Genomic DNA, 23,889 nt, shown 5'->3' with positions numbered 1-23,889 from the left:
GCCAGCACCAGGCAGAAAGTCCCTATATGCCTTCCCTGCAACGTGCTGGAGGGTATCTGGTTACCACAAACACCCCCAGGTTCTTCCGAGCACACCCCATTTCCCCATCCCGATACCAGCCTTCCCTTTGGGTAAAGCGACTAAGGATGGTTTCATACTCTCTCTGCTGGAGTACAATGACCTTTTTAAGGGAAATAGGTTCCTCATCAGCTTCTACACAACTTGTGCCTAACATCTCACTTTACAGTCCCTCCCTCAAGTTGGATAGGAAACACGTTCATTCTTGCTACCTGCTTGCTTTCTGTTGGGCTGAAAAGTGCAAAACTTTTCCTACAAGCCTTTCTAACTCTTGCGGTCAAGCTTCTTGCCTGGATTTCTTTTTCCCCCACCAGTGTTTGACATTCAAGTTTTTATCACTCTGGGGACCCTGGGGAAACTGAGACTTCAAAATGCATCACAGAAATAGGTGGACGAGAGCATGGCAAAGGCACAGGGCTGACACTGAACCTGAACCTGCACTAGCACAGGGAAGCTGAAATCCAAGGGTGCAAGCTGCAGCCCCAGCCCCTGCCTTGCCCTGTCCTGCTCGAGGAAGTACAAACGAGCAAGGCCAGGGCTCCAAACTGAACCCCGCACTTCCCATGGGGAGTGGCCTGCCTTACCTTCCTCTGTGGTGAATATTCGTCTACAGTGCTGAAAGGAAAAGAGCAAGAGGTCAGTCTTTGTCCCACACCCAGAATAATGCAGTTATTGTCACAGAAGACTAATTTGCAGACACCGGGCAGAGGCTTTTGCTTTTCCAAAAGATAAGGCGCGGTATTCATTAGCTCACTGTGTATAACACACTTGACTTTGGACTCTGGGTTTCCAGTGAACCAGGAAGTAAAGAAGCTGACTATTCAACAGGTACGTTTTGCTTCCCCCCAGAGAAAGTGAACCCTGGAGGGAGAACTGCACTTCTTCAGCACACAGGCATTCTAGTTTTCTCATAAACCAACTACATTTTAGTTGAAATTATTGCTATTCAGGTAGCTAAATAAGTAGCCAAATTGCATCTTTTCCAAGATATTTCTATATGTGGTGGAGCTGGGGGACATTCAGCAGGTCCCCAACTCAGATCTTCTGGAATCTAAAGATTTCATAATCTTATACCAAGGATACAAGATCACATCATATCATTTTCTTACTTCAGTCTTTTATTTCCCATTTTTATGTTAGGTTCTTTAATGGAATGTATCAAATCTCATTAATGCCTTTAGTGCATTTAAGTGTGTGAAACCAAGAATTGAAGGTTCCCGACAGTAGTAAGGTCTCCCTTGCAGCCCGGACCGACTTCCACGTGGGGGATTGCTTTGATGTTAACTCTGCCTTTCTCTCCTCATTTCACTAATTGTTCACACTTCGTACCAGCCCTCGACTATGGAAACATTACGCTGCAGACTCTGATCGAAGAAGGCCACCAAAATTCCCAACATTCATTGGTAACTCGCTGTCCTAAATTACACCTCATTTCGGAATTTCTAAACATGTGCTTTTGAGAATTTATTGGCTCCCTAAAATTCTATAGACATTTAATCCGCAGTAGGACCTCCCTTACTAAAATTAAGTCAGGCTTTAAATCTCAAGTGAGGAATCTGGAAGGCCTGAATGAGTATTTTCTATGAGACGTGTGTTTCTAAGTGCCGAAATCTTTTTTTTAAATATATTTTATTGTTATGCTATTACAGTTGTCCCAAATTTTCCCCCTTTGCCCTCCTCTACCCGGTATCCTCCATTACCTGAGGCAATCACCTCCCCCGCCTCTACCTTAGTTCATGTCCATGGGTCATACATATAAGTTCTTTGGTTTCTCCATTTCCTATACTATTCTTAACCTCCCCCTCTCTATCCTCTACCTACCAATTTGCACTTCTTAATCCCTGTACCTCTTCCCTCATTCTCTCTCCCAGGTAATAACCCTCCAAGTGATCTCCACATCTATGATTCTATTCCTATTGTGCTTTTTTGCTTAGTTTGCTTTTTAGATTCAGTTATTGATAGTTGTGAATTTATTACCATTTTAATGTTCATAATTTTGATCTTCTTCTTTTTCTTAAATAAGTCCCTTTAACATTTCGTGTAATACGTGCTTGGTGATGAACTCCTTTAGCTTTACCTTGTCTGGAAAGCACTTTATCTGCCCTTCAATTCCCAATGATAGCTTTGCTGGGTAGAGTAATCTAGGTTGTAGGTCCTTCTTTTCATCACTTTGAATACTTCTTCCTAGTCCCTTCTTGCCAGCAGAGTTTCTTTTGAGAAATCAGCTGACAGTTTTATGGGAACTCCTTTGTAGGTAAGTATCTGCTTTTCTCTTTTTGCTTTTAAGATTCTTTATATTTAACCTTTCGCATTTTCATTATGATGTGTCTTGGAGTGGGCCTCTTTGCATCCATCTTGTTGGGGACTCTTTGTGCTTCCTGGACTTGCATGCCTATTTCCTTCACCAAATTAGAGAAGTTTTCTTTCATTATTTTTTCAAATAAGTTTTTAATTTCTTGCCTTTTCTCTTCTCCTTCTGGCACCCCTATGATTTGAATGTAGGTACACTTGAAGATGTCCCAGATGCTGCTTATACTATCCTCATTTTTCTGGATTCTTTTTTTCTTGCTGTTCTGATTGAATGTTTTTTTCCTTCCTTATGTTCCAAATTATTGATTTGATTCTCAGCTTCGTCACTCTACTGTTGATTCCCTGTAAATTTTATCTCACTCAGTGTAATCTTCATTTCTGCCTGGGTTTTTTTATGCTGTTGCAGTACCCAGTGAGTTCCTTGAGAATCCTAACAACCAGTGTTTTGAACCCTGCATCTGTTAGATTGCTTATCTCCATTTTGTTTAGTTCTTTTTCTGGAGTTTTGTTCTATTCTTTCATTTGGGCCATGTTTCTTTGTCTCCTCGTTTTGGCAGTCTCCCTGTGTTTGTTTCTGTGTATTAAGTAGAGCTGCTTTGACTCCCTGTCTTAGTAGCGTGGCCTTTTGGAGGAAAGTGCACCTGTAATTCGAATTGGATTGGACATTAGGTAATCGCCAGGATGGGGCAACCCATGTGAACCAGGTTGATGGAGTCTCAGATATGGTGTCACTGCTCTGCGTCTGTTTGTGAGAGGGCTCAGAAAAGGGACAATGGCCACTGCCAAGCCTCTGAAGTTTTGTCTGGGAGGAGGCTATTCCCTGGCACTTGCCTTAATGCCAGACACTTCTGTTTCTCCCTGTATGCCACTGGTGCCCTTCCAGCTGTTGCCTTGGTGCTGGAGCCCAGAGGGAGTCTGCGTAAGTCCTAAGCCTGTTGTGGGTCATTTAAGAGGAGATGCCTGAGAATCCCACAATTTATTCTGTCACCCCAACCCCCACTGGCTGTTACAGCCAGAAGTTATGGGGATTTATCTTCCTGGCACTGGATCCCTGGGCTGTGTGGTTTGCTGTGGGTTGGAGATCCCTTGCTCCCAGTGTATCTCTCCTGATTTTTATCCACCACACATGGGTGTGGGGCTGCTGGTTTTGCATCTCCACCTCCCTGCCCTCCTACCCGTCTGGATAAATGTGACTTCTATCATTCCTTGATTGCCGGACTTCCATACAGCCCGATTTTCTGATGATTCTGGGGGACATTTGTGTTGTAGTTACAATTTTTGCTGTGGTTATGCGAGTAGGTGAGCTGCGTTTACCTGTGCCTCCATCTAGAGCGTGACTGCTAAATCTTAATAGAAGTTCTTTACAGCTTAACAACACTTATGTTTCATGTTTGCAAAGTAGAAACTACATTGTAAATCAGAGGACAATTTTCCCTTCAGATTAAAGCTAATCTTAAAGCTGAATGACTTGATGTTTTCATTTACCAAAATAAATAAGGAGAGTTCATGTAAACAGTAAAGTCAGGTTTTGGCAATCTGAAAGACTAATGACAGACACCTGGGGGTTACCTGGACGTGCCAAAAGTCACTGAGTAAATGGTTTTCTTTAATCTTTCTAAATTGATAAAGAAACCTCAGGAATATACAATTGAGCTGTGAAAATGCTCCATGACTTGCTGGGGCCTATTCATAAAATATTCTTTCTATTTTATTAGAGATAGCTATGAGCCGCCCACATGACAAGTTAAATATTAACGCTTTTAAAATTAAATAGTAATTTATCAAATGATTGTTTTTATGCACCTAACTTATCATGGCTCAGTCTGTTTCTCCTGCATTAAAATAGGGTTAAAAAAATAGTCGATACACTCAATTCAGTGTTTGTTCATTTTTGAGATATAAAAGCAAAACAATTTACAGCTGGAAAAGCTAAAGAGTCGAGATGAATCTCAGATTCAAAATGTTCAAAATAAACTATATAAGACATCTCAAATTCTATCACATTTGCTGCCTTCTTTCGTTAACTGAAATATGGAAAAATAACTTACTGACGACGGTGCATTCCAAGTATCTTCTGAAATTCTTTCAGTTCTTTTTCAAGTATTGGGTATTCATATACATCATCCAGTACATTTCTGTATATGGTCTGGGGGAAAAGAAGAATGTCAGTTAAGTTGGTTGAAGGCCCTTTAGCAAGAGTTTAGACTCACACAATGGTTGACCTGCCCAGGAGAATCAGTGGGACTCTATACAATGCAGGGTATCAGCCCAGGAACCAGTGAGACCCTGGGTGGGATTATACCTTTGAGCCCCTCACTCAGCCCCTCACTCAACAGGGCTCTCTTGAAGCAGTTAGGGGCCATGGGCCAGAAATACTGGAACCTTAGAGATCTCTGGCTGGCTATTGCAGATCTCCATGCCTATTCTATATTTTAAAATAATGATATCCACATAATCATCTGGGAGGAAAAAAATCAATTGAATTAAATTACCCAGTTGTTTTGAAATAACATTAGTTTCATCAAGGGGTTGGGTAAAGTGTTTTTAAATGGGTGACTAAATGATATCTGAATTTTGAATGCAAAGTGGTTCACTTCATGAAAGGCAGAAGCAGTTTAGACACCTGCCTATTTTGAAACAGACCTCTTCCTTGTTCAGATCCCATTCTACCCCTTTGTGTTAACCTGCATGGCTAGCTAATATGGTTTTGGTGGCCAAAGGAATCCAACGTGATTTGTAAATCATCTCCAGAGAATTACCTGTGTTGAAACAATGCTGAAGCCTATTATTGATTAGAAAAATATATCAGTTTATCTAACTCCACATGTAAATCTAGGTTATCATGTATTTTACAAGTTATTATTACTTAAAATTCTCAAAATACACCACATCCTGAAAAAGTTTCATAATGTGTATATTGTGAATATAATTTTTAAATGATGTTTTATCCAAATATTGAATATATGAAACTGGTTAGCTCAAATTTATAATAAAGCTCAACACATTAAATACTATTAAGTTTTGAAGTATGTTTTATTTTACCTTACTTAATTATTTCATTTGTAATCAAACTTCCCATGACTTTTATAAAATAATATTAAGTTAGTGAATGTAAAATTTGCCCTCTAAATTTTTCCTTAATGAATTCTTTAAAATTAAAAAAAATTCTATCTATGGAAGGAATATCAGGCCTCCAAAGTCAAAATAAAGTAATGCTTTGTTTGAATCACAACTTGAATATTAAGAAACTGAATGACTGCAACCTACAACCAAGACTCTTAAAATGCAACACTAAAAACGAAAGCAGTCCTCTGGCTCCGAAGGATATCCGGAAGCTTTACATTACCTTTAAAAACATTTTTGAGTGTTCATCTTCATGCAACCAGTCTTTGTACAGAGAAATCCACTGGGAAACAAGATGTAAGACCTTCCGTTTCCGGCAAGGGACGTCGGAGTTTTCTTCTTTGCCTTGATACTTCTTAGCAGAATAGGTGCAAATGGTTAAGAAAGAACACTGCATTGTTGAAAATAAAAATATGAGGAGATCCACTTATTCTTGCTAAATCATATGTTCTAAAGAATCTACTGCTATCTAGCCACACAGGAAGAAAAGTATATGTGTCGTGGGACCAAAAGGTGTCCATTAAAAATAGCAAAAATAAAGCTGGAAAATGATTTACATGCACTTGGTGACAGGCCATGAAGATAAAGGTCTGACATGGTTCCACAGGTGGCACAGGTTAACACCACCTCCAAGAGATACTAGGCGGTCCATTAATTTCAAGGGTGGCCCAAGAGATCTGGCCACACTCTCAGGCAGACATTGCTTCCATACAAGTCAGAAGACAGCTAGGTCAGATGTCCTTGATCCTCAGAAATTCACATTCTGTAACACCAGTTAGTTCTCGAGTGGCCCCAAATGAACACAGATTTCTGAAGCATAATTTGTAACATTTTCCAAATGCCCATCCCTAGGAATTTAATTAAATAAAAGGACAGGATAAATGTGCAAACATAAATAAAAAGGACTGCTAATTTAAACTTGCACTGGAATAAAAAACAGAAAATATGAATGACTTCAGTGCTTCACCCACTGAGGAGAGTTAACAGAATTATTTACGTACCCATTTAATGGGCTGTTCTGCAGCCATGAAACTGATGGCCCAGCAGTACATTTACTGACAGAATGTCCCCGACATGTGGTTGAGCAGGAGAGTAAGAAAAGAACACATTAGGATGATCCATTTTGTTAACGATGCTTATTTATATGAATAATTCCATTACCTGGAAAGATATACTGACGATTAAGAGCGGATTCTAAAGGTAATCAGGTTTCAGAGCCCATGAATTGTTAATATACTTATAAGCATTTTCTAATTTGTATACAATGACTATGTGTTAACTATGTTGTTAAAATGATTAAAAATAACAAACCTCATAGGCAACATGCTTAAAGCCTGAGGAACGAGATGGAAGCTTGGTGTCTTCCAAGCCAACCTACTGTTTTTCTCCCCAAAATTACCATTTCTGAGTATCTTGGACACATGAAAGGTTAACTGGTAAGAGGAAAAGCTATGCCACAAAATGCGGGTGAGCTTTGGGGTTGATGGTGATATGTAACTGCAAAAGAGGGACAGGTTCTATATCAGGCTTCGTAAATATTCTAAAAACATAATTCCCTATCTCCCGAACCTGCAAAGATACATTATGGCCATCTGATTTCTTTAATTTCCACTGGTGAAAGAAACTCAGACAAACATGCAAAGAGTCTGTTAAAGGACTCATTTCTTTTAGTTTTTCTCTTGAAGGGCGATGTATAAAGATTTATCCTTCATTATTTCCACTTATGCAAATGTCCTTCTCTTCTTTTCCTGTAACTATCACGGCTTGACTACTATAAAGAAAAGAATCTGGAAAATTAAGTACTACTAACAGATCAGCGTATGTAGGTGAAGAGGTAAGCTTGTTATTATGGCTGCATATACGTTCTACAATTATGGGCCTTTAGCATAAAGCAATTTTGGGAACTGAAATATCAACAGCTCTTCTTCATTCTTATCTACTACCATTTATTTGCTTAATCATGTTCTCTCCCCTACCAGATATATTTTAAAAATATTTCCTAATTTATATTCATGTTATTCTGGTTTTCTGTATTGGGTATATTCAAATGTACGTTCATACATTTTGCTCATGCTAAGTTATAATGATTTATAAATTTAGGTGAGGGTGGGGAGAGAAACAGTGGGAAGGTATTCATGTAATGCCGTGAACATTAGCCCACTTAGGGCTGTGAGCTTAAATAACTCTCTTTATGATGATAAAAGCTGAAAGGTATTAAATTCTATTTCAATAAAAAATCCACCTATGATATCCCAACACAGCAAAAATGGCTCCAGTCTCTAAATAATGTTCAAAAACATTGGGGAAAAACAACAAAAAAATAATCTGGGCTATTCCTTAGAATGTAACAGTAGTAGGGCTATAAAAGATACCGTCACGAGAACCAAGATGGCGGCGTAGGTAGACACACTGCGCCTCCTCGCACAACCAGAACCGACAGAGAATCGAACAGCAAGGGGGACCAACACCAAGGAAACAGAAAATAATCATTCATCCAGACTGATAAACCGGACGAACGGCGGGCAGAGAAGCAGACCGCTGCGCAACCCAGGGCTCCAGCTCGGGGAAATAAAGCCTCAAACCTCTGATTGAAAGCGCCCCTGGGGGTTGGGGCCGCAGGAGAGACTCCCAGCCTCACAGGAGAGGTTGTTGGAGAGACCCACAGGGGCCTAGAGTGTGCACAGGCCCACTTACTCGGGAACCAGCACCAGAGGGGCCCAGTTTGATTGTGGGTAGCGGAGTGAAAGACTGAAATCCGGAGGAGAGTGAAGCGGGCGCCATTGCTCCCTCTCGGCCCCGCCCCCACGTACAGCATCACAGCGCAGCAACCAGCATTACCCCGCCCCAGTGAACACCTAAGGCTCCTCCCCTTAAAGTAACAGATGCGCCAAGACAAACAAAAAAAATGGCCCAAATGACAGAACACTTCAAAGCTCCAGAAAAAATACAACTAAGCGACGAAGAGATAGCCAACCTATCGGATGCACAGTTCAAAGCACTGGTTATCAATATGCTCACAGACTTGGTTGAATCTATTCGAAAAACAGATGAAAAAATGAAGCCTATGCTAAGAGAAACAAAGGAAAATGTTCAGGGAACCAATAGTGATGAGAAGGAAACTGGGACTCAAATCAATGGTATGGACCAGAAGGAAGAAACAAACATTCAACCAGAAAAGAATGAAGAAACAAGAACTTGGAAAAATGAGGAGAGGCTTAGGAACCTCCAGGACACCTTGAAACGTTCCAACATCCGAATTATAGGGGTGCCAGAAGGAGAAGAGGAAGAACAAAAAATTGAAAACTTATTTGAACAAATAATGGAGAACTTCCCCGATCTGGCAAAGGAAATAGACTTCCGGGAAGTCCAGGAAGCTCAGAGAGTCCCAAAGAAGCTGGACCCAAGGAGGAACACAACAAGACACATCATAATTACATTACCCAAGATTAAACGCAAGGACCTACGTCCAAGATTACTGTATCCAGCAAAGCTATCATTTAGAATGGAAGGGAGGATAAAGTGCTTCTCAGATAAGGTCAAGTTGAAGAGGCTCATCATCACCAAGCCCTTATTATATGAAATGTTAAAGGGAGTTACCTAAGAAAAAGATCAAAAATAGGAACAGTAAAAATGACAGCAAACTCACAGTTATTAACGACCACACATAAAACAAAAACGAGAGCAAACTAGGCAAACAACTAGAACATGAGGGTTGTCAATAAGGGAGTGAGAGGGGGAGAGGGGGGGAAGGTACAGAGAATAAGTAGCATAGATGATAGGTGGAAAATAGACAGGGGGAGGGTAAAAATAGTGTAGGAAATGTAGAAGCCAAAGAACTTATAAGTATGACCCATGGACATGAACTATGGGGGGGGAATGTGGGAGGGAGGGGGGTGGGCAGGATGGAGTGGAGTGGGGGGGGAATGGGACAACTGTAATAGCATAATCAATAAATATATTTAAAAAAAAATAGTTACCTAAAAAAAAAAAAAAAAAAAAAAAAAAAAAAGATACCGTCACTACCATGTACCTCTCACTGTCTCAGGTTAAATACCGATGCCATACTTTTGTTTGGGGTTTGCATCATTTCAGAAAAGGTAGAGGCTGCAAATATATCAAAATGGCCACATAAAAAGACTCCTGGCTTAAAGTGTTCTGGATTTCCTGGGTTTTGATAATCCCCTTCAGAAATAAATTTTTGTATCAAATGTCTTAGTCAAAGACTCAGACATGTCTATAGCCAAGGAGAGTTTTAGAGATTCCTCAGGGAAATTCTATGAGGCATTAAATTACTCAGTGTAATCACAAATTATGTTAGGGTCATATTTAACAACAATAGTTTGAAAGCATGTAATTTGTTATAAAACAAACTGTATTACTTAATGGGTGGAAACACTCTTGGAAAAATGTTAGCATTAAAGTATAGAAAAAATAGACCATAAGTATTTTTTTCCCAAAAACATGTTTAAAGAAGGAGAAATTTAAAACTTTGGAGTTACTTTTAAATTTCTTAGTAACACCTCACTTGGAAGCTTTAGGAGAAATCTGTTTTTGAAATTTTCCAAATTCACAACTATGCTTCCAGACCAGTTTATAAACTGGTTCTAAAAAGCTTCACGGTATCTGCAGTAGCCAATGACACAGTAGAGCACTAAATGAGCACTGTTTCTAGTTTATGTACTCTTAGGAGAGATTATGCCCTTTACGAAGTTTTAAAGTATTATTTTAAGCAAAAAATGTTAAGGGGGGAGAAATGTAACAATTATTTAACAGGAAAGGGATACAACCAAGACTATTACTAGGGCTCAATAAAACTTGGGTAGATGCAAAGAGAAAAAAAAAATCCATCGTTTTAAGAATTTTCATGTGGGCTCGAATGGACTCTTCACTTTGGCTTTAACAAAAACCTGATAGTTAACAGGCCACTTAAATGCTCCTGAAGCATCTTCCTGAAGCATTGTGAGGCAAGAAGCCCATGCGGAGAACTGAGTAAGTTTTCTTAGCTTGGCTTTTTGGCCTTTCATCTCTTGTGTCTCTTCTATTTAGTGTATAAATCATAAGGTTTGCTTAACTGGTCAGTAACCTTCTAGGCACATCCATCATTCTAAGACAGCATGCTTCTGAAAAGGAGACAGTTGACTCCAGGGGTAGTTTGGACCTCCCAGGTAGGGGAATGGCTCATCTCCCTGGGACACGTGCCCAGAGACATGATACCCCATGTGTACACTTTCCTGCCCAAGCGGTCCAGCACGAACTGATTGATTGTCTTATAAGTTCACTCATTGTCACCTCACTCAACCTCTTCACTCTGGGGCTTACCCAGTAGGCCACATTTGCCTCCAGATTTCTAAAGCCTTGAGACAGAGATATGAAGAAAACATAACAGACAGTACAGTTTAGGTGGTGAAAACAGAAGCTGCATTTCCAGTACCCCCACCCCCCTCACCCCCGTCTATTCTGTCTCATTTCATCTTTTACCTTGGGTATCATTACATTAATATTGAACATAGCCGCACTCCACTGGGGCGGGTTGAGTACATTAAGAAAGGCAGTTAATTCCTAATGTGAGACATCTGCCTGCAAGGAAGGCGACAGCCTCCTGAAGTTAATGAAGGATATTGCCTCAGCAGCGCCTGGCACAAGTCGTCAGTTGTCATGAAGACGGTGTACGTGAGAAGGAAGTCATCCAGGAGGGTCTCTGCAAAGGAAGAAAAACAAATACAAGGTAAGCAACACAGTGATAAGGGCAGCTGCTTAACCAGACCCAGAAGAGTGCAGGGCAGAAATATGCTGAATGCTGGTGGGAGGGGTCAGGGAGAACTTTAGCCACAAAACACATTATTTAGTAAAGGTAAGATTTTAAAAAAGAAACACCCTACACAAACTGCCTCAAGCAATGAGACTTCTTTTTTATTGCAAGACTCTAAACATACAACTTTTGTCATCTTTTTCCCGCCCTAAAACATCATTCATATTTGTGGGTAAAGATGTTATGGAAATCAATGCATAAATCATGTGCTTTTAGAAATAAATTTTATAAGATTTCCGAGGTATACACTCTAGTCCTACAGGGAACGAAGCCCATGTGTTGTAATAAAATAAGGCTTCCTAAAGCCATTTTCCTAAGTCTAGGGCAAGAACAATGGATAATAAAACCCAGAGGACACAGATCAGGTTCCGAGGCCATTCACCTCTATCTTTCAAATGTATCTGTAAGAGGTTGGGAAAGTGGTGAGTGATTTTCTTATTGCTGTGAAGAGAGACAGAGCTAAGTCCATGCTCCTTCCTAATTCCTCTTCTACCTCTTTAACCACCAAGAACAGGCTCCATTTTTATTGCCTCTCTGCCTTGAGAGCTCTTTGAAAAGTCCTGCTGACATGTTAACACTGAGCTGCTTATCCGGCCAACGCTGGCCTCAAATGCAACTTTCAACGGACAGAAAAGATTCTATGCGGAACACAAAGTGGAGCTTTTGCCATAACAGTCTTTACCTAATCTCCTTGAGATTCACTTTACTATACAATTTCATTTCCATATCTCTTATATTTATATTCAAAATAGTAACAAGTAATAAGGATACTGGGCTTGTTGTATACTCAAGGGCATTTATGCTCTCCAAAGCCTATACACTATAAGTGTGTAGACAGAAAGAACTGTTGAAGACTGAGAAAGTTCCAGAATTTTTAGAAACAACCAGTAACATTTACTTGAAAAGTCGATGACTGCAAAACAACAAGGATATGTTTGCAAACACAGAACTCTGATCGAAGAGGCTGTGGATTACAACATGCTGTATCGGCTGCAGGGGTTAATTTATTTCTGCACTTGTTTACGCTGCAGAAGGTCAGGACAGTCTCGATCCACACAGCTCAGTGGCTGCAAATGGCAATGCTTGACCACAAGGGACTGTGGGAATTTTTTCCAAAGGTATTTATTTCTGTTAGATAATAACAATATTCCTTCTTGAAAAATAAATTTGGCAAATGCCACCTAACATGTAAAATGAACTTATAATGTCATATCACATGTGAACAGTCACAGGTCTAACTTACTGTTACTTTATGGCAACAGCAAGTTCTCGAACGGATGTGCCTGGGCCTTGCTCAGCATCAGTTACGTCCGGTGCCAGAAAACTGAGGGAAGGTGAGTGGACACGCACAGCTACACGCACAGAAGGCCTAGGAGCGCTCTCCTAGAGTCTCTGTTACGGAAGTTTTAAATCTGTGCACAAAAAGGCAGCAGAAGCTTTATTCAAAGATCCGCTCCCCCTACAACGTGTTAGCCTGGCCACAAACACTGATCACTGGTGTCAGCCTAATGGAAAATCTGGAATGCACATTTGCAGCTTTGTCTTTTTCATTGCAGTTTTTAAACAGTTTAAATCAAAAACAAAGGCATGATGTCTGAATCCTTAGGATATTCTGGAACACAATTTGAACACTATCACTCTGGCATGCTATCGAACAGTAACATCCACAGCTTGTAACATTTTCCTCTACTAAACATAATGATGCAAACAGCTTCTCTGGCTTGATTAGAAATAGAATTTTTTTTTTATGTTCAGTATTAGACACAGGCCGCAAAGACCAGAGAGTTGCCTAGACTCTGTTTTAGGTTAAAACCCACACAGACCAGAGCCAGTAAGACACAGAGACACCTCTGGGTGAGACAGGGCTGAGAACCTTACACTTCAAATGCCTGACGTGACATTCAGGGTCACACTCTTTGGGATATTCGTGCACTTGGCTAATTTAACAAGGTAGAAACGATTCTCTAATCAAGATTTCCTCTGTTCTAGCTGCATTAAAAATAACACCGCTAACTTTGATATAACAAGTCATTCCATTCTGGAACAGCCTTAGATAACGAACTGAGTGACTAGCTGGACGGTAGCAAAACAATCTAGCATTCAGTTCAATTAGTCAGCTCACATATGACAGTATTTCGTTAAGGCCTTTGACCCAGAAATGTTATTTCCCCAAAGTTACCACAATACTTAATATTTAATGCATTTACCTAATTATCTCATAGAAATATTAAATAAAAACAATGAGGCCACATAAAAACATTTCCAGCTAAAATCCTAATGAATAGAATAGCTGAAAATCATAAAGAACAGATTCCCATACTCCTAACTCAAATCTTTTTCTATTTAACTATCGTATTGTTCTGAACATTTTCTATACATAAGGAGCTTTCCTGTATTTTTTTAGCAGTTTTTTTTCTGCTGTACATGAAAGTAATTGAATGATATAATCAAAATGACACACTTCAAATAAAAGTACATTGTATAATAATCATGCTTCAAAAAAGGCTGTCCCATTGGTATTTAAAGATATTTTTAGAACCACAATGGCTATGTAAATGATCCCCTGAAGACTATTAGAAAACAATACCCATTTAGAGAGACTAGCAAATCCATTGGCATCCACATTAAAACACTATAATTACCTATTATATTATATAATGCTCAATTAATAGTAATTTAAGCCTAGGCAGAAAAGCACCATTGTGTATAAAAGCATCTTTCATTTAAACAAATTCATAGTTACCATGTATACTAACATTTTAATGAAAAGATGTATTCATTTTGATTTCTAACTCTGTGAATAGCTAGGTATCAATAGACAAAAAAACTTATCTTTGAAATTCTATTCATTAAATTAAGCTCTAAATTGAATCCCAGATTCTTGGCTCATCACTGACAAAACTACTCAGCCATTCTTCTGGGAATAGCCCCTGTACCCCAAAATAAAAGCATATTTTTTGCAGCAGTTTTTTAAAAATACAGGAAGTACTCCTGCAGTCTAAAAGTTCCACACTGATGACAACCAGCGCTGGAAGGCAGGCACCGTTTCAGGTATCAGGTAACTTGAAGGAAAGTATATCAAGGTGCAGTCAAAACCCTGAGCCTTGACAGAGAGGACTCTGAAGCTGCAACGCTTTCAATACAGGACATTTCCCTAGCCTCTGTTACTGCTTTCATTTTAAGGCGTAAGAATGGACTGTTTTTATTTGGTTTTACTTGAATGTATAAATTATTTTATTGTTCTCATTTTGAGTGTAGCAAGCACTAATAATTTCCATTTTATTTCTGCAAAAAAAAAAAGTGTAGAGGCTCCTAGACTTGGGTCACGGTGGAACAGTGATGGGTTTGGTGCAGATCCTTTTCAGGGTTCTATTATTATACATAAATGTAGTCAAATGAGGGGAACGGAGCTAAATGTTTCCAAAAGATCTAAGCTGGATTTTTTTTTGGTAAAAAAAAAAGAAAAACCTCATAAAAATATACCTTAAAGTCTAGAAATCATAGGAGTGTAGAGTTACGTAGGAGCAATTGGAGAAATCTACTTCAGTTACTTTTCAACACTCATAAGCAAAATACAGTGCAATAATGAGACCACTCATCTGTTAAAGTGAATTACCAAGAAAGCAAATGAAAAGAATTTTGACAGACAACAGCCTTACAGGTGCCATTTAATCTAAGTAAGGTGATGTGAATATTTGACATTTCTGTACCAACTCATATTCCCTCAAGTACTGTTAGCAGTTTTGTTTCACCTGCATTCCCATCTCAGGTGCGATGCAATTTAAGGCACTCTAAAATATGTTCTATTTAACCTGCATTTCATGGAGCCAAGAAAAGCTTTGTACTTGAAAGGTTCCAACGTACCATTATTTTTTGAGAAGCAGTGCCAAAAAGTACCATGTAATTTGATTAAGCACACACAAAAATTTTAATGTTCATGTTTGAATTATAGGTTAAAGTGCTTCACCGTTAAAAGCTATTCTTCTCTCTCAGTGTATTTTATATTCCTGAACTACTTACCACGGCTCTTAAATTCACTCAATTCTGGCAAATTTTTACTATTTCACCAGAGTATTGCTTAGCCATTCTAAAACTGCAAATCTTATTTTTTGATACTGGTTTCACAAGGAAGGCTTATTATTTAATGCAGTTTCTACATCAAACTTTAAAAGTCACCCCTTTAATGACAGGAACTTACTACAGGCGGGGGGGGGGGGGGGCGGGTGGCACTCTTCAAATAATGCAATTCGTTTTCATTTTAACTTGTAAAATGTGGTGTTGGAACCCCATCATTCCTTCTTAGGAAAGAATGATTTGAATACAACAGGTATCATTGTCTTAGCTACAATACATGCCACATGTTGCCTTTTAAAAATGACAAGAAGGATCATGGAGAATCAACACAGTGCTTGCCTACTCTCTCCACACAGTGGGGTCATGTTTGCAGGTCCCCCGGCACTGAGAGAGGTGTCAGGCGCTAAGAGCTCCTGTTGTCCCAGCCCAACTCAGCTGTTCTCCCCGCCCAGGCACAATTATAATTATGGCCCATTTGTGGCTCATGCATGTGTGTGCCATGCTTGCTGGGAAGCTCAGAAAACAGTGTTAAGAATCAAAGGGAACCAGAGAGCTGCACGTCTGTCCACCTGGGTAGCCTGGGATGTAGTACTTACCCTCTCTGGGCCTTGGTTGAGTCACCTGTAGAATGGGTATCATACCCACACCGAGCAGAATTGTAGTCAGGACTACACAGTGTATCTCAAGCATCTGGCAGAGATCGTAGCTTATGACAGGCACTCGAGAAATACTACCTGCTCTTTATTTTTGTAAAATTCGATTTAGGTCCTGTCCCAATTCTTCAAGTGCCTCCAATCAACCCACAAAAACTGAGTATGGAGAACTGACTAATAGGAGGCATTTGTACAGGGTTGGGGTTGAGAGACAGGAAAGCACAGGAGTGAGCCATGGCTTCAAGATCATGACTGGTTAGGGAGCTGAGACCTGTATCCCCATGAAATGAACTAAGACAGACAACACTTCAACTGAGCCGCACTGGCCATAAATGTCACAGGGGATGAAGGAAAGATGCCAGTCTGCCAGGAAAGGTTTTACCCAACAGGGGCATGTGAGATGACCCCCTGAACTTTCAAGAGGAATTGTGGAGGAAGAGGTGAGGTAAAAAGAGTGCATGTGGGCGTGTCTACAACAAACATGTGACCTTCAGGCCTTGTTTAATCCTTAAAGATATTTTTTTGTTAGGTGACAGTATTTAAAAATCAGAAGATCTTGCAATGCCAGGCTCACATCTCATACGTTAACCACAGTTTAGAGCTGAGTTGGTCTTTTTATTCAGGGTGTGCATGCTGCAGTTTATCACGGATCTGCCCTGGTTGGCTTCACTCATTCATATCAACTGCCTGTGGATGTGTGAATCAGTTCTGGAAGAGATCACATGGTGTAACTATAAAGTAAAGCTAGAAAAGTAGGTTGGAGTCAACTTCTAGAGGGACGTTGAGCACCAAATCAAGAAGGATAGGGCTCCTTCTATAGAAAAAGGGGAGTGAATGGCAATTCTCAAGGTGAGGGGTGACAAGAGACACAGATTATGTTTGCTGCATCAGAGAGGTCAGACTGGATAAAGAATAAGGGGACAGAAGATGCATTGACTTTTAAACACCTTGAACTTGAGTTCCCTAGCTTTAAGTGAAGCTATTGGGCAAAAACATCAGAGACCAGAGCTTGCTAGAGGGCTGGATGGCTTTTGGAGCCACTGCAGAGAGAGGATGGCTGGAACAATAAGGATTCTCAGATATAACCCTGGAAAGAGGCAAGCAGGGGTCTGAGGGTTGAGCTGGGGTGTGTGTTCACACTTGGGCAATAGTAGAAGAAAGATGAATTAAGAAAGGGGAAAGAGAAGAAAAAGAGAAATATGAGAATTGGGAGACAAAATGTCATCAAATCCAACAAGAAAGAAGGATCGGAAAAGAGCAGATTTTAAGTGTCAAAACAGTGGTTGGAAGGAGGTTCGTGAGCCTGGGCTTTCAAAGACCACTGGATTTGGGGTGTGGATGGTCCCTGGCCTGATGGCTTTAGAGGGATGCCCCTTGGGAACTGGTAGAAGCAAACTCCAGTTTGACTAAAAGGAACTCGGGATATTCTGAAAATCAGCTCTCACACCATCTATCACCGTTTTCCCCTAAAGACTCTTACTGCAGTTGTATAGCTTATTGATTAGTAACAGCAGTTGCTCTCACAAATGAGCCAGGAGGAAACATTTCTTCATGATCAATGCAGGAATCATTTTACTTAACAGCATAAATTAGAACATGGGAATTGTCATGGGTATGTAGCCTTCAATACCAATCTGCCAGCATCTACCAACAAAAATTGATGTCCAGTTGTGAGATTCTCCCAGCTGAACAGAACTGCGCTCTCTGGATTGCTCCCATTTGTATGATTAACATCACATAATGCGTTCTTACCATATACGCTGTGTTCCTAAGGGCCCTCCAATTAAACGTTCTAAAATTTCATGCCATAAATAAAAAAAATAATTTAAACATTAAACCTTAAATAAGAAGTCTGGGGCATGGTTCTTTCAAGCATTGACTCTAGTATTTGAATCAGTGTAGGACAAACTATGATATTTTATCTCCCAAGAACCAAGAAGAATCTCTACTATCAGCTTTCTTTCAGAACTAGAAATCATCATACCTCGGTACTTGTCGGCTTCAGAACTTGTCGAACCCTGTACCCGCTGCATTTTGATGAGAAAAAGTGTTTCAGCACCTGGCGCTTGCTTGGGACTCATTGCCCTTGCTGGAACTTGCATGGGTCATGCCGCTGTCCCGCAGGAGGAAATGCTTCATCTTTCGGGAGGCCTCGGTTTTGGCACTCGTCATGAGTATCAGAATGAATTGACAAGTACCGAGGTACCACGGTATATCACAGTTTTGAAAGTTAATTTTTTCCCCAGCCATTGTGAATCTTCAGCACTGAATTTCAGACAAGTAAAATTTTATTTATTTGTGTTTCATGTTAACAGAAATTCTAGGGATACTAGAGGGAGTTATTTTCCTTACAGTTCAGCAATGGATAGTCAGCTGCCTACTTTAAAGCTAATTATCAGCATGATAGCTAGATATATTAAAGATAAACAGATATTGTACAAACCTGTTAATTTAAAGTAAACATGACATTACCAGGGCTCTTTCTAAACAATCTGGCACAAGATCTTAGACAAATTGAAAACTTCCAATGTGGGAAAATTTACTCTAATGGATTTCCTATAGTAAATAGTATTCCTAGGACAAACATTTTTACCAGTGGCTGACAGCAGGCATGCCTTTGTGTTCTGGTTTCCAGAATAGTCACCAGAGTTCACTTCAATAGCACATAGCTGCTTTCTTTCTCACACAGGTGAAAGAAAGACTCGTGGTTTAGGGTCACAAAGGTTCGGTTCCAACCAAAGACCTACGACTTAGGGTTGAGCGTGGTGCTCTCTGTCATGAGAAGGACAAAGTTGTAAGATATGGTCTCAACTTCTGTAGGGGTCTGGAATTTGGTAAGAACAGTAAAGGATGACATAAGGCAACCTACAAACCCAGGCAATGAATATTCCATTCATGTGAACGTCTGAGCAAACCTCCTGGTCTGGACCCCTGCCTACCACCACCACGCAACACGCCTTTTAGCCCTAGGGGGCCCCAATTTGCTTAGAATCACACCTATTTCCTCCTGTGCACCAGGAAGCCAGTGGGGGCTTTGATGGGCAATGAGGAAAGGAGGGAAGGGAAGACAGTAGCTACTCGGAAATAATCCTAACATCCGCGTTTTAATGAGCACATACTGTGTTCTGCGCCATGGGCTCACCCCCATGGTCTGTGCTCCTCTCACCCACCCTAGGAGGCCAGTCTTCCATCCTCTTTAAGGATGATGACACCGGGACCAAGATAAGTAAGAGGACTGATTATTAAGTTATTGTACGTTAGAGTCGGAGGGGGCCTAGGTCCCTAGCGGGGCAGAGACCCAGCTCTCACTGGTCCACCATGCTCTGCTCTCCTGAGGATGTGGGTCCAAACAGCCCACACTGGGGCCAGGGAAAGGCAGTGCGGGAAAGTCACAGAGTCCTGGGTTTGGACATCAGGAAGTGCCACAGATACAGGAACCTGGTCTTTTCATTGTCCTTAAAGATGCCTCGATAAAGCCATCGCTTTCCATCTATGTGCCAGAGTGGGGGAATTCCTTTATTCCTACTCAAGTTTCATTATTATTTTTTATTGTCTAGTGAGCCCTTGGCAATAGAAAATAGCTACAAGAGATCAGCCTGCTTGCTCTTCTAGAGGTAGAGCTGACAATAACATGGAAGGATTAAGAGAGCCCACGAATTCATGAAACATGTTTTAATGGCCAATTATACATATTTATATTGGACACTGAAAATCATTAGTCACTTTATATTTTGTTCACTCTTTCCTATATCAAAAGAAGGATTTCCATGTCCAAGTCTTGAGTGTCCCTCGCTTCAGTTAAAAGTCAGTTTTGTTTTGTTTTAACATAGGTGTAGTGCTCACGTAGCTAAGAACATCTGCGGGCCTTTCTCTTAGCATTTAAACCATATGATTCACAGTGACTTGGCCCATACTCGTATGTAATGGACACAAATGAGTTCTTGAAAATCACCAAGAATATAATTATATACAATTATATACTATAAGCTACACTGAGAAGAACAAATTTAATTTGTGTTATAGTTAAAAAAAACTTCTCAGAAGCCACCATACATAAAATATGTTTTAGTATATGTTTAGTTTACTTTATGAAAAATATTTCTAACAACTCATAGGGAGAATCTGGAGTGAAAGATATTGTCAGTATTCACTTGTTCCTAAGAATATAAGCTAATCCAAATCCCTTCATGGTCTTCAAAAATGATCACACAATGCTTTAAATCACAATATATTTATATTTCTTTGAAGAGACAGAAATATATAACTAAGGCCTAGGGTCTAAAGTATCAAGACAAACTAACATAAACTTCAACTTAGAAAATTACATGTCATTTTCCTTCTCTTTAGGAATCGAACTGTGATTTTTGTTGGCCATATTATTCCGCAGATATTTTTAAAGGAATCCAACATTGTGTTTCCTAGCTTCACTTACAGTTAGACGTGGCCATGAGTAAGTTTGGGTTCATGAGATTCAAGCAGAAGCCACTCCTGTGAGGAGCAGGTGTGTTTTTCTTGACTCACTCCATCCTGATACCTGGACCACAATGCTGGCTAGCATCTGTCTCGGCTCATGAGATGCTGATCAGACCCTAGGGACACTGGAGCAAAGAGCTGGAAGGAATCTCAGTCCTTTATGACTTCGAGTGGTCTTACCAGCTCTGCACGGGACTTCTCTATTTTTATGTTCACACGAGAGAGAAGTGTATCTGCAACCTTGTTTAAGGCACCGTCAGAGCTCTTCTGTTGTACGAAGCCACGCCTCCTCACGGATTATACGCACACACAGAAATTTTTCAGGAGCTCAAACACATGACCAGTAACGTGGTCTGGCTCTGAAGTTTCCAAATTTTACCAAAAGTAGGATAAGTAAATTTAAGGGAAGAAAAGTATTGTGAGTTTACCCTGATCTCACCACTGTGGATTCTAGAATGTTCTGATGAAGACACACTTGCTTTGTATTTTTTTTTTTTAAGAACACTCTCCCTAGGAGATTGTCCAATAATGTTAAATTGCCATAATTCTGAAATGTGCACTCGCATTATGCCCATCAGCACAGGCGGAACCTGAGCTCACTGAAGTATTTCTACGAAGGCATCGGTGGTAAATGGCTGTGATGCCTTCCAATTTAGGTCAAACTGGACCAAGACACAATAGGCTAGATTTGCTATGTCCAATTTGGGAGAAAAGATCCAATATCAAGATGAAATATCCTCACTCTGTCCTCTGTTTTCTTAACAAAATGCACGACACTAGGTCTCCAATGTCTTCAAGCTGACTATATATATACAAAGACGAGACGTGTGATATCAAGAACGGCTAACTTGCTCCAAGCGCTATGGAAACCTTCCTCAGAACAAGTACATTGAAGGTGCATTACAAGGGATACAATAAGGAAAAATCCCAGATGCTTTAATATTAGAACTACTGTCCATCGCGAGCTCTGATACGCACACCCTCTCCCCTAAAACTATGTCTGTTTTTAGACTGAGAATTCAGGCAGAGATATCCAGCCAGGTGTGCAAGGGGCAGTTTTAACTTGGACTTTTCATCTTCACGCTAAGTCAAGCTCATTTACAGGAGTAAACGATTTAAAAATGGGAAGATTCACCAAGTGTCCTGTATGCTGAGCACAAACCAGAAGAGAAATTTTGAAATAGAAGAGGGTACAGAATCGCTCTGAAAATAATTTTCTGTCACTATTTAGATAATAACTAGATATTTTGGGCATTATGACAAGCTATTTTAGTTTTCCACACTTTCTGCTCACCCACATTTAACAATTCTGTCTAATTTCATATTTGTCTCTGAGATGTGGGGGAAGGATCGCCAGCCAAAGAGCTGCCTTAAGTAGAAGGCAAAGAGCTGCAAACAGAATGAAAAGAATGGTTTCAATTGTAGAGCAAGGAAGCCCCCAGGGCAGAAAATGAAGATAATGGGAAATGGGAGGGAAGGTTATAATGAAGAAAGACTGCAAAATGAAATGAGGAAAAGCTCAATTATAGGTATGTTAGAGGCAAAAATCCTCCCACTCAAAGAATATCCCTTTCAGACAGGTGCTTGTCAATTACAGCAATTCTGTGGCAATACACCCCTCAAATGAAGCGATAATTGGACTGAAACACACTGTGAGAGATTAACAGGCGGTGATTATAATCAACAAGCTGCCATCCACTAACATTCTTTCCTCCCACTTGTAAGACTGAAGTACACACTCTTCCACTTTTTTTCATTCTCTGATAGGATGCTCAGTTTTACTTGAGGAAAATGTCACAGCATTTAAAAATAGACAGGACATCGGATGATGTCACTTTCAATCCATCAGCTGTGTGGGGAGATGACATATGAGATCTCTGAGAGAGAGAGACAAAAAGAGACAGAGAGAGAAAAGAGTTTTTTCATCCTTTGACATTATCTTAAATAGCCTTGAGTAATTTCAGTCATTGATGTTACAGTAAAACTACGGTTCTGCTAAAATTACAAGGTTGTCAAAGTCCCTGTTGATCACAGTATCTTGTCTCCATGAATTTCCAAATCTACTGCTCCTTTCAATTTGCGGCTCCAAACATGCCTGATTTACATCGCGCATTTGAGCAAGTTGCTGGAAAAATGGCTGGGTACTGAGAAAATCACAAGCATGTCTACTGAAGTACAATATTAAATATGACAACAGACCCAAACTCACTTAGAAAATATGATACATTTAAAAACTTTAAGATTTAGAACAGCATTTTCTTGTTAAAGGAACAAAAATCCATTTTCCTTTTAAAAGAACAAAAAAATAGAAAAAAATTTACAAGAACAAAAGTCAGTAGCAAAGTACTGAGGAATTGCTATAGAGATTAGAGAACTATAGATAAAAAAGAAACAGAAGTAACAGTCTTCATTCTTAAAAAGCATACAACTAGGGATACAGAATACAAAGAGAAAACTTAGATCGAACCTGTAACCTTGGCACTTCGGGACAGTGCTCCAACCAACTGAGCTACCCCGCCAGGGCAAGCCAGTATGTTAGTCCCATAGTAATACAACTAAAAACTGCTAGGACCTAATTCTATGTGAACTCTGTGCCTTCTCAGACAGGGCCTTTAAGCTTTGTATTTAAAATAATTATCATTTTTATATATTCTGATTCTCTGAAAATTGATAAATCATATACATACTTATGGCAACTGTCAATGTGGCAGGATATTATATTACTTGTAACAAGTCATCCTCTAGCCATTCTAAGAAATTAGAAATGTACTGAACAAGAAAGAAAGAAATACCTAAGGTTTCTACAGTCATCTACCTAGGAAGATGAGTATCAAATCAGGCACTTGAGGTAGAGAGAAAGCAGTTCAGAAGAAGCAAATACAATATACGTAGGAGCAAATGTGAACAAAGGAGAAAGTCCATTCATGTCCAAGTCTTCCATACTGGCTGCAGTTTACACAGGGAGACCCTTATGATCAGTGGGTTGAGCACACTGTAACTGCAGAACCAGCTCAAACTGGCCCTATTCTGTTTCATGAGATACTGAGTTGCTTTTCAGAGAGGAGAGACCAAAATTGCAAGTCATGCAGCTGAAGCATATGCAGAGGACAGAAGTCTGACCTTCAGCTACATCTGGAACCAAAGACTTGACCCCCATCCCCTCTCCCCCCAAATCAAAGGGCCAGGACATCACCAGAACTTGAACACCAGAATCCTTTCAGAAGCCAAGGGTCCACTGTCCAGGAAGATCCAGTGCTGATGCTCCATTACCATACGTGGCCAAGATTCAAGGCCCTCCAATTAAAACTCGCCCCCCGCCCCGAGCACCTGTTCCACCATACCCTTAACAACCCTAAACCTGGTCCTGTG

General features: G+C 40.1%; 1 protein-coding gene across 3 annotated transcripts in view; it reads right to left on the bottom strand.

The window, feature by feature from the left end:
- The window catches only part of RAPGEF5 (Rap guanine nucleotide exchange factor 5), a 223,436-nt gene that overhangs the window by 34,240 nt on the left and 165,307 nt on the right, over positions 1-23,889 (bottom strand). For all 3 annotated transcript variants that reach the window (XR_011651308.1, XM_053927359.2, XM_053927360.2), the window contains exons 12-15: positions 11,131-11,209; positions 5,735-5,879; positions 4,437-4,534; positions 663-693 (exon numbers count right to left, since the gene is read on the bottom strand). Coding sequence is in view for 2 of the 3 variants with exons in the window: in XM_053927359.2 (XP_053783334.1) it covers positions 663-693; positions 4,437-4,534; positions 5,735-5,879; positions 11,131-11,209 (353 nt within the window). In the remaining variant the exon portion in view is untranslated. The remainder of the gene's footprint in view (positions 1-662; positions 694-4,436; positions 4,535-5,734; positions 5,880-11,130; positions 11,210-23,889) is intronic.

This window comes from Desmodus rotundus, chromosome 6 (assembly GCF_022682495.2).
Source record: "Desmodus rotundus isolate HL8 chromosome 6, HLdesRot8A.1, whole genome shotgun sequence".
In the NCBI taxonomy this organism is placed as follows: Eukaryota; Metazoa; Chordata; class Mammalia; order Chiroptera; family Phyllostomidae; genus Desmodus; species Desmodus rotundus.
Note: the sequence above shows the minus strand (reverse complement) of the source record. Positions and strands in the feature narration are given on the sequence as shown.